The following is a 12,113-nucleotide window of genomic DNA, read 5'->3' on the forward strand; positions in this document are numbered from 1 at the left end:
TAAGTATTTTATTATCTTGGAAGCAATTGTGAATGGGAGTTCACTCATGATTTGGCTCTCTGTTTGTCTGTTATTGGTGTATAAGAATGCTTGTGATTTTTGTACATTGATTTTGTATCCTGAGACTTTGCTGAAGTTGCTTATCAGCTTAAGGAGATTTTGGGCTGAGACAATGGGGTTTTCTAGATATACAATCATGTCATCTGCAAACAGGGACAATTTGACTTCCTCTTTTCCTAACTGAATACCCTTTATTTCCTTCTCCTGCCTAATTGCCCTGGCCAGAACTTCCAATACTGTGTTGAATAGGAGTGGTGAGAGAGGGCATCCCTGTCTTGTGCCAGTTTTCAAAGGGAATGCTTCCAGTTTTTGCCCATTCAGTATGATATTGGCTGTGGGTTTGTCATAGATAGCTCTTATTATTTTGAGATACATCCCATCAATACCTAACTTATTGAGAGTTTTTAGCATGAAGGGTTGTTGAATTTTGTCAAAGACATCTACAGAACTCTCCACCCCAAATCAACAGAATATACATTTTTTTAGCACCACACCACCCTATTCCAAAATTGACCACATACTTGGAAGTAAAGCTCTCCTCAGCAAATGTAAAAGAACAGAAATTACAACAAACTGTCTCTCAGACCACAGTGCAATCAAACTAGAACTCAGGATTAAGAATCTCACTCAAAACTGCTCAACTACATGGAAACTGAACAACCTGCTCCTGAATGACTACTGGGTACATAACAAAATGAAGGCAGAAATAAAGATGTTCTTTGAAACCAACGAGAACAAAGACACGACATACCAGAATCTCTGGGACACATTCAAAGCGGTGTGTAGAGGGAAATTTATAGCACTAAATGCCCACAAGAGAAAGCAGGAAAGATCCAAAATTGACACCCTAACATCACAATTAAAAGAACTAGAAAAGCAAGAGCAAACACATTCAAAAGCTAGCAGAAGGCAAGAAATAACTAAAATCAGAGCAGAACTCAAAGAAATAGAGACACAAAAAACCCTTCAAAAAATTAATGAATCCAGAAGCTGGTTTTTTGAAAGGATCAACAAAATTGATAGACCGCTAGCAAGACTAATAAAGAAAAAAAGAGAGGAGAATCAAATAGACGCAATAAAAAATGATAAAGGGGATATCAACACCGATCCCACAGAAATACAAACTACCATCAGAGAATACTACAAACACCTCTACGCAAATACACTAGAAAATCTAGAAGAAATGGATAAATTCCTCGACACATACACTCTCCCAAGACTAAACCAGGAAGAAGTTGAATCTCTGAATAGACCAATAACAGGATCTGAAATGGTGGCAATAATCACTAGCTTACCAACCAAAAAGAGTCCAGGACCAGATGGATTCACAGCCGAATTCTGCCAGAGGTACAAGGAGGAACTGGTACCATTCCTTCTGAAACTATTCCAGTCAATAGAAAAAGAGGGAATCCTCCCTAACTCATTTTTTCTTTTTTTTTTTTTTTTTTTGGCAGTAAAAAAGGTTATGTTTTATTAATTGCTGGACAACCGTGGGAAAACAAATAAGCAATTGACACCACCAAATTCTTATTACATTCAAGATAAAAGATTTATTCACACCACAAAAAGATAATAACAAAATATACACTAACTTAAAAAACAAAAGATTATAGTGACATAAAATGTTATATTCTCTTTTTAAGTGGGTAAAAGTATTTTGTTTGCTTCTACATAAATTTCTATTCATGAGAGAATAACAAATATTAAAATATAGTGATAGTTTGCATTTCTTCTGTAGAATGAACATAAACATAACCCTGAAGCTTTTAGTTTACAGGGAGTTTCCATGAAGCCACAAACTAAACTAATTATCAAACACATTAGTTATTTCCAGACTCAAATAGATACACATTCAACCAATAAACTGAGAAAGAAGCATTTCATGTTCTCTTTCATTTTGCTATAAAGCATTTTTTCTTTTCACTAAAAGCAAAGTGAGAAATTGTATTTTTTCTCCTTTTAATTGACCTCAGAAGATGCACTATCTAATTCATGAGAAATACGAAATTTCAGGTGTTTATCTTCTTCCTTACTTTTGGGGTCTACAACCAGCATATCTTCTTGGCTGTGAAATTCATGGCTGTGGAATTCACGGCTGACTTTGGAAAGTTCCTTACTATCAATCACATCGGAATGCTCATTGCTCTCATCACTGGCTTTCCGCTTATATAATCTGGACTGCTTGTGGCTGTGGGTTTCAGCACTTTGGTCATCCAGCTGACTTGTTTCATAACTGTCCTTCCCACGGCTGTCCCAATCAGAAGGCGCGTTCAGGTCCTGGGCAACGGGGATGGCCTTGTATGCACCATTCAACTCCTCGCTTTCCATGTGTGAGGTGATGTCCTCGTCTATAGCATCAGGGTACTGGATGTTAGGTCTGCGAAACTTCTTAGATTTTGACCTCAGTCCATAAACCACACTATCACCTCGGCCATCATATGTGTCTACTGTGGGGACAACTGGAGTGAAAACTTCGGTTGCTGGCAGGTCCGTGGGAAAATCAGTGACCAGTTCATCAGATTCATCAGAATGGTGAGACTCATCAGACTGGTGAGAATCATCAGTGTCATCTACATCATCAGAGTCGTTCGAGTCAATGGAGTCCTGGCTGTCCACATGGTCATCATCATCTTCATCATCCACATCATCCATGTGGTCATGGCTTTCATTGGACTTACTTGGAAGGGTCTCTTGTTTAAAGTCATTGGTTTCTTCAGAGGACACAGCATTCTGTGGGGCTAGGAGATTCTGCTTCTGAGATGGGTCAGGGTTTAGCCATGTGGCCACAGCATCTGGGTATTTGTTGTAAAGCTGCTTTTCCTCAGAACTTCCAGAATCAGCCTGTTTAACTGGTAGGGCACAGGTGATGCCTAGGAGGCAAAAGCAAATCACTGCAATTCTCACGGTAGTGAGTTTTCCTTGGTCGGCGTTTGGCTGAGAAGGCTGCAACTGGCCTGAGACGAGTCTGGTCCCGACGATGCTGTGCTCTCTCCTCCCTAACTCATTTTATGAGGCCAGCATCATCCTGATACCAAAGCCGGGCAGAGACACAACCAAAAAAGAGAATTTTAGACCAATATCCTTGATGAACATTGATGCAAAAATCCTCAATAAAATACTGGCAAACCGAATCCAGCAGTACATCAAAAAGCTTATTCACCATGATCAAGTGGGCTTCATCCCTGGGATGCAAGGCTGGTTCAATATATGCAAATCAATAAATGTAATCCAGCATATAAACAGAACCAAAGACAAAAACCACATGATTATCTCAGTAGATGCAGAAAAGTTTGTTTCTTATGGTTTTTAAAATATTTTCTAAGAGTTTTATAGTTGCAAACTATAAAAGTGGGTTCATGTGTTATTTGATCATCTTTATCTGTGTTAGAGTGCTGTACTTAAAACATATGCTGTATAAATCAAGGTTTTCCAGAGTCCTGGAAAACCTGCTTTTTAATTAACTCAGGTATTTATAAGTGAAATTTTCTGATCTTTCAGCATTTTGAAACAGGAAATCTTAAAGCACCTGAATTTTTTGTCTCCCCTTATAACGCTTCTGTCTGATTACAAGGCAGGTTCCTGGGTTCAACAAAGAGCACAGGCTTGTGCAACGAGGCAATGGGCAGGTTCAGCATGGAAGCTGGACCCTGAACTCTACACTGTGATTCTAAATGCTTCCCATACAAGGCCTTTTCATACCATCTGGCATAACTAGGTCACTACATGTTTGTTTCCCGCAACTGGGCAATCAATAAAACATGTTTGAAACAATCAAAAAGTCAGATGCCAAATAAGCTTTGAATTTAGGTCACTGTTAAGAGAACCAATTTAAAAACAAAGGACACCCTTATACAATTTATTTTTATGTAAAAAAGATGAACATATTTAATGTTCCTATGATGCAAAAATAAATTGGAGGGGTATTTTCTGAAACTTGGCCTCTCCTCAGAGATGATAACTACCACAGAAATGTTCGGGTTTGAAGCCTGTGAAAAATGAGATTACCCTGAAGTGGCTGGTGATTGTAACCACTGGAATTGTCATTCTAACAGTCAGTGAGCAAACTCTTGCAAATGTTTTCACATATATGTAGACTACCACAATTTACTCCAGGTAGCACAGAAACCTAACTCTGCCAAAATTAGGACCTGCCAACTACTTCATACTTGATTTATATTCAAGAAAACCACTCCTGTCTGTCACCCTATATAGTTCTATGAGATCAATTTCTGTTCTTTGAATATAGGAGATTTAGTGATGCCTATAGAGACTGCCTATATAGACAGCCTAATTCACATAAACACCAATGATTTATTTCATTGTTAAACATATTTTTAGAACTCTGAAATACTAAACGTAACTTTTTACAAAAACAAAACAATAGAAATGTTTTTTTCCCTACAGGTTGGCATTCTCTGTCAAGGTGAGAAAACATTACAGCAACCTTTAACTCCATTATTCCCGCTCTTTTCTCATTATAATGCAATCCAAAGAAATGTCCTCTGTGGTCATGAATTTAACTATCATCAGCAAATCTATTCACTGATCACTGAATTTCCTCCATTAATTCTCTAGCATTCCATCTCTAAAACAGCCTGGACTTCCTTGACTGATAATTAAGAGTACACCCTTCCTAATATTAATCAAGGATGAGGCTGCTTGTAACAAAGATGTCATTGCTCATCTTCTCACAATCCTCCCTGCTAAGGGTCAAGAAATCAACTCTGGTGAGCATTTATTTATTTAGCATTTATTTATTTAGAAGAAAATTCAGAATAGTTCATTTCTTCATGATCCTTGTCTTCACAACAGCCTGTAACGCAATCCTGATGCTTGATTCCTCACAAAATCCCCTATAGTCATCTCCGTTTTTTTCAACTTGACTTCTTAGATTGGCCCTTGGTCATTTCACAAGGCCAATTTCTCTTCCTTGGCCTCTTGTCACCTCACACTCACCCAACACTCCCATTAAACAGTTAAAAACTTTAAATTTGTTTCTAAAAAGTCTCTAAATGTATTACAGTGGAAGCTTTTAAATTCGGCTTTAAAATATACTATTCTATTTATAAGTCTAGGAAATTTTAATATTTTCCCCCTTCTTTCTAAAACATTTTCAAATATACTGAGATATTCAAAGGATAATACAATGATCACCTGCATATGAACCGCTCAAGAGTCAAGTTTGTGCTACTTGTGTGTAAAATACCTCTGAAACTACGGGCAATATCTCAGATATGTTGTGGGTTCAGTTCCTGACCACTGCAATAAAGTTATTATCACAATAAAGCGACTCACATGAATTTGTCAGTTTCCCAGTGCAAATAAAAGTCATGTTTACACTATACTGTCGTCTATTAAGTTTGCAGTAGCGCTATGCTTTAAAGTACATACCTTAATTTTAAAACACTTTATTGCTTTAAAAATGCTAATAATCATCTGAGCCTTCTGTGAGTCATAACCTTTTTGCTGGTAGAGGGTCTTGCCTTGATGTTGATGACTGTCAACCAATCAGGATGGGGGTTCCTGAGGGTTGGGGTGGCTGTGGCAATTTCTTAAAATAAGACAACAGTGAAGTCTGCAGCTTTGCCTGACCCTTCCTTTTACTAAATATTTCTCTGTAGTAAGTGATACTGTTTGATAGCATTTGACCCATGCTAGAACTGCTTTCAAAATGAGTCAGTCCTCTTAAGTCCTGCTAATGCTTTATCAATTAAATTTATAGCGTATTCTAAATCCATTGTTGTCATTTCACAATGTTCACAGCATCTACACCAGGAGTCGATTTCATCTCATGAAAGCACTTTCTTTCCTCATTCATAAGCAGCAGCTCCTCATCCATTCAAGTTTGAACATGAGATTGCAGCAGTTTGGTCATATCTTCAGGATCCACTTCTAACTCGAGTTCTCTTGCTATTTCCACCATATCTGTAGTGACTTCCTCCACTGAAATTTTGTACCCCTCAAAGTCATCCATAAGGGTTGGATTTGACTTTTTCGAGTATCTAATTTAATTAAATATCTTTAATGCTGATATTCTGACCTCCTCCCATGTATCATGAATGTTCCTAATGGCATCTAGAATGGCAAACTCTTTCCAGAAAGCTTTTTATTTACTTTGCCCAGATCCATCAGAGGAATCATGATCCATGGCAGTAATAGCCTTAAAAAATGTATTTCTTAAATAATAAGACTTGAAAGTCCAAATGACTCCTTGATCCATGGGCTACAGAATGGATGTTGTGATTGCAGGCATGAAAACAACATTCATCTTTTCGTACATCTCCATTAGAGCTCTTGAGTGACCAGGTACATTGTCAATGAGCAGTAATATTTTGAAAGGAATCTTTTCTTCTGAGCATCAGGTCTCAATAGTGGTCTTAAAACCTTCAGTAAACCAAACTGCAAACACATGTGCCGTCATCCGGGCTTTGCTATTCTCTTTATATAGCACAGGCAGAGTAGATTTAACATAGTTCTTAAGGGCCATAGAATTTTCAGAACAGCCTATGAGCACTGGCTGCAACTTAAAGTCACCAGCTGCATTAGCCCCTAACAAGAGAGCCAGGCTGTCCTCTGAAGCCAAGCAATGACTTTCTCTCTAGCTATGAAAGTCCTAAATGGCATCTTCTTCAGGTATAAGGCTGCTTAGTGTAGCCATCTTTATCAGTTATCTTCTGGACAACTTGCTGCAGCTTCTACATCAGCACTTGCTGCTTCTCCTTGTACTTTTATGGTATGCAGATGGCTTCTTTCTTTAAACCTCATGAACCAACCACTACTAGCTTCAGATTTTTCTTCTGCAACTTCCTTACCTCTCCAAGCCTTCAGAGAATTGAAGAAAGTTAGGTCCTTGTTCTGGATTGAGCTTTGGCTGAAGAGAATGTTGTGGCTGGTTCTAGACCTCTCTCAAACATTCTCCGTATTAGCAACAGAGCTGTTTTACTTTCTTATCATTCATGTACTCTCTGGAGTAGCACTTTTAATTTCCTTCAAGAACTTTTCCTTCGAATTCACAACTTGGCTAACTGATGCAAAGGCCTAGCTTTTGGCTTATTTTGGCTTTCAACATGCCCTCCTCACTAAGGTTAATCATTTTTAGCTTTTGATTTAAAGTGAGAGATGTGGCTGGGCTCGGTGGCTCACGTCTATAACCCCAGCACTTTGGGAGGCCGAGGAGGGTGGATCACGAGGTCAGGAGATTGAGACCACCCTGGCTAACACGGTGAAACCCCATCTCTAATAAAAATACAAAAATTACCCGGGCGTGGTGGCAGGCGCCTGTTGTCTCAGCTACTCGGGAGCCTGAGGCAGGAGAATGGCGTGAACCCGGGAGGCAGACCTTGCAGTGAGCCAGGATCGTGCCACTGCACTCCAGCCTGGGTAACAGAGCAAGAACTCTGTTTCATAAATAAATAAATAAATAAATAAATAAATAAATAAATAAATAAAAATAAATAAAGTGAGAGATGTGTGACTCCTTCTTCCACTTGAACATTTAAAGGCCATTGTGTTATTATCAATTAGCCTAATTTCAATATTGTTGTGTTTCAGCCAATAGGGATGCCTGAAGACAGGGAGAGAGATGGGGGAATGGCCAGTTGGTAGAGCAGTCAGAGAATACACATGTATCAATTAAGTTTGCCATCTTATATGGTTGTGGTTTGTAATGCCCCAAAACAATTACAATAGTAACAAAAATCACTTATCACACATCACCATAACAGATAACAATGAAAAGGTCTTGAAATATTGCAAAAATTACCAACATGTGAAAGAGACACAAAGTGAGAGCATGCTGTCAGAAAAACTTACTTGCCTATAAGCAGGGCTGCCATAACCTTCATTCAATTAGTAAAAGACACAATATCTATCTACAAAGAGTGGAAGTGAGGTGCAGTAAAAGAAAGTATGCCTGTAAACTACGAACATCATGGAATTTCACCCCTAAAACTTTCAGCATTCATCTATTAAGAATAAGGACATTTTCCTGCTGGGTGCGGTGGCTCATGCCTGTAATCCCAGCATTTTGGGAGGCCAAGGCGGGTGAATCACCTGAGGTCAGGAGTTCTAAACCAGCCTGGGCAACATGGTGAAACCCCGTCTCTACTAAAAGTACAAAAATTAGCTGGGTGTGGTGGTGCACACCTGTAATTCCAGCCACTCGGGAGGCTGAGGCAGGAGAGTCCCTTGAACCAGGGAGGCAGAGGTTGCAGTGTCACCTCTGCTCCACTGCACTCCAGCTTGGGCCACAGAGTGAGAGACTCCATCTCAAAACAAACAAACAAAAAAGAATAAGGATATTTTCCTACATAATCCCAATACTATTACCACACATAAGAAAACTAGTAATTCCAAAATATCATCTAATGACATTTCCTATGGTTTGAATGTGTCCCCCAAAGTTCATGTGTTAGAAACTTAATCCCCTGAAAGCGACAGTGTTAGGAGTATGGGACCTAATAAGAGGGTCTTCCCTCATGAATGCATTAATGTCATTATCTTGGGAGTGGGTTAGTTATCACCAGAGTGGTCTTGTTATAAAAGCAAGTTCAGCCCCCCCTTGCTCTCTTGTGTTCTCCTGTCCTTCTGCTATGGGGTGACTTAGTAAGAAGGCCCTGGTCACATGCTGGCATCTTGATATTGAACTTCACAGCCTCTAAAACAGTGAGAAATAAATGTCTTTTCTTTATAGATTACCCAGTCTGTGGCACTCTGTTATAACAACACAAAATGGACTAAGACAGAGCTCATGTTCAAATTTCCCCAACTATTCCCAAAATATCTCTTAGATCTGGCTTTTTAAAAAAAAATCAAGATTTAATTAAGGTGAATATATTACACTTATTTTTTGTGTCTCTTTCTACAAACATCATCTCACTTTCTTTTATACTCTGATTTTTTTTTTAAGAAACCAGGCAATAATGCCCTACACTGTAAATGTCTGATTGTTTTTTCTGTCTGAGTGTGATGTTTTTAACTTGTTTCTTTACCCTTGGTATTCCCCGTAAACTTGGGGTTAAGTCTAAGGGTTTGATTAGATTCAGGTTAGATATATTTGGCAAGAACACTTCATGGGTAATTCTGCACTCTATACTGTCTCACAGCAGGAGGCACATAAGGTCAGGCTGCCCCACTATTAATGACGCTGAGTTGATCACTTAGTCAAAGGGGCTTCCTGACACGCTGACCTTGCCAGCAAGTCATTTATACTGCACTATGCCTCAGATTTAAGAGGCTTAATATTTGTGCAATAGCCTGCCAAGAATCCCAAGCTATTTCACTTCTCTGATCTCTTCTGACAACTCTTCCTTGCCCATTTCTTGTACCGTTCTCTTTCCTCTGTTTAATTACTCTCCCTTTCTGCTCTGTGAGCTTGGTTTCCTCATCAATCATCCATTTTCCTCCACCCTCCAAACAGTTCTGAAATTCTACTCTACAAAGCTTTCCTGAATTTAAATACGTTGATCACAGTTCATCTTGGTTTTCAATCCCAAGTTTACTACCTAATTATTAGAATGTGCCACAGAAACAAGGGCTATCTCTGCCAAATTTATTTTGTATATGACCTCTCATAGCAACATATAAACATAGATGTTTATTGGTAACTATTGCATTGAAAGTCTCAATGTTTGACATTTGCAATTAGTAAGACGGCTCCACTGAGCAAAGCAACAGTGAGCATTTATCCAGGGTTTTGTTTTTGTTTTGGATTATTTGCCATTTAAAATCTACCTATACCTCCTGGCTACAGCTATGTTTGCAAACCAACCACAGCAAGAAAGCACAAATGTTTTCAAAATCCTTTGTAGGATAGTAGGATACACCTACACACTATGATTATTTGCCAGTAATGTATTTTTTAAATGCCTGGTTCACCCTAATTGCATAAATTAATTGGGCAGTCTTTAGCATCCAGCAACATTCCTCATGAACAGGAAGACCAATAAATATATGCTGAGAATGCTTTCCAAAAAATAGGTCTTATTTTGAAGCTGTGTATGAGTGAGTACACATGCAAAATGAATTAAGAATTGAGATCACTGTTTGGATCTTTTAGACCAAAAGTCAGAGATGTATGCAGATAAGACAAAAGTATTCCAGAGTTTTAATTATTTGGGTAACTCCATCAATTAGCCAATTCATTTCAATTGTATACTCTAGGCTTACAAGTCAATAGTATCTTTTCATCTTTTCTTGTTAGCAATCACCTAATATTATACAAGAATAACAAGTTTGTTATGTCTCATTTTCTTGCTTTTTATCATCTGTGTTCCAACTTGGAAACGGGGAGAAAGGTACTGGGAACACAATTTTAAAAAGATCTGCTTTTTCCTTTCTCCATGACCAACCTAAGCTGGAATGAATAAACAATGCAAATGGCACGAAATTTGTCCTCCCTCTCCAAGACTAGTTCAGTGCAAAGCTGTGAAGTGTGTAAAGTTTATCTTCAGCCCCACTGTCTTTATCAAAATCTACCCTTAGCATAAACATTGTCTTTATTTTTAAGCTAAATTTAAATTGATGTTCCTTCTCCCAAAAGCATTTGCAAAACTGGGGAATGAAAAGCCACGTTAGGTCCCCTGTAGTCGCAATTCAGGTGTCCACAGGCCAATGAGGGCTGTGTTTGTGGGATCGATGCTGTGCCCTATCTTACTGAAAGCACATGATATAAAAACAGTCATAGTAGATGGCTGCTTAAGTTTGACTCTATCTTGATAAATATTCTCTAAGCTAATATTTGCATCGTTCTATAATATTTGCAAAGCAGGGCTCACATTATCTTGATTAATCTTAACAAAGTCTCATGAGCCCCACGTCTTATCTCTACTTTGCAGATAAGGAAGCCACTTCCTTCCTACCGAGTGCTGGGCTCACAGCTCTAATCAAGGTCTTACAACTCCACAAAGATGCTCTTTCCATTCCCACATGCTGCCTTCCATTCAGGTCTACAATCTCCCCTCCTTCTCCTAGAAGAAAGGTGACAATCCTACCATTGACTTAGTACCTAAAAGTGTTTCCCAGGTTTCTAAAGCAGTGACAATTAGTTCTATTACTCCCAAGTATTTCACGCGCATATACACACACACACACGATATATTTTTAATATTCAAGACATCGCAGAGGAATAATAATAAATGTATCTCATCTAGTCTTCTCATGAGGGGTTTAACCCGTAACCAAAAGACAGGAGGGAAACCACAGAACGAAGCCTCCATCATTACCACATAATGGAGTGGAGGAACTAACGCTTTTAGGTTGTCTTCACTATGCACATTCAATGATGAGTTTTAAAGAAAATTTTGCCTTTCTCTCACTTTATGATATAAATATAGGCCTAAAGTTACACTTCAAACAACTCATGCACTACACCTTGCAAGTTATGAATTTTTTTTTCTTTCTTTTGAGACAGAGTCTCACTCCTGTCACCCAGGCTGGAGTGCAGTGGTGTGATCTTGACTCACTACAACCTCCACCTCCCAGGCTCCAGTGATTCTCCTGCCTCAGCCTCCCAAGTAGCTGGGATTACAGGCACCTGCCACCACGCCGGGCTAATTTTTGTATTTTTAGTAGAGACGGGGTTTCATCATGTTGGCCAGGCTGGTCTCGAACTCCTGACCTCAGGTAATCCACCTGCCTCGGCCTCCCAAAGTGGTAGGATTATAGGCATGAGTCACAGCACCCGGCCTGAATTTTTATAAGAAAATAAAAGATAACATGAAATATTACTTCCTGTCAAAGATGACATGAATTATTATTGCACAATGAATTCAAAACTCATGAACAAAACTATTGCAAAAGGCAAAAATATTTACAAGCATCTTTGCGGAATATATATTCTGTACCATATCTCACGCCTGACACATGTTTTATACACAGATCATCCTAACTGAAAAAATAGAAACAGGTAATCATGGACTTCCTGAAACATTTCTGGAAGCCAGGCACAGTAGCTCATGCCTGTAATCCCAGCACTGTGGGAGGATGAGGCGGGCAGACCACTTGAGATCAGGAGTTCGAGACCAGCCTGGCCAACATGGTGAAACCCCATCTCT

General features: G+C 38.9%; 2 protein-coding genes across 21 annotated transcripts in view; both read right to left on the reverse strand.

The window, feature by feature from the left end:
- The window catches only part of LTBP1 (latent transforming growth factor beta binding protein 1), a 452,205-nt gene that overhangs the window by 198,750 nt on the left and 241,342 nt on the right, over positions 1–12,113 (reverse strand). The window lies entirely within an intron of this gene.
- On the reverse strand, positions 1,585–7,452 carry LOC103786698 (osteopontin). Its single transcript, XM_034952920.3, has 2 exons — positions 7,319–7,452; positions 1,585–3,085 (listed from the first exon to the last, which is right to left on the reverse strand). Exon 2 carries the CDS (start codon positions 2,710–2,712, stop codon positions 2,020–2,022), a length of 693 nt encoding a protein of 230 aa, XP_034808811.3. The 5' UTR covers positions 2,713–3,085; positions 7,319–7,452; the 3' UTR covers positions 1,585–2,019.

Source organism: Pan paniscus, chromosome 12 (genome assembly GCF_029289425.2).
Source record: "Pan paniscus chromosome 12, NHGRI_mPanPan1-v2.0_pri, whole genome shotgun sequence".
Lineage (NCBI taxonomy): Eukaryota > Metazoa > Chordata > Mammalia > Primates > Hominidae > Pan > Pan paniscus.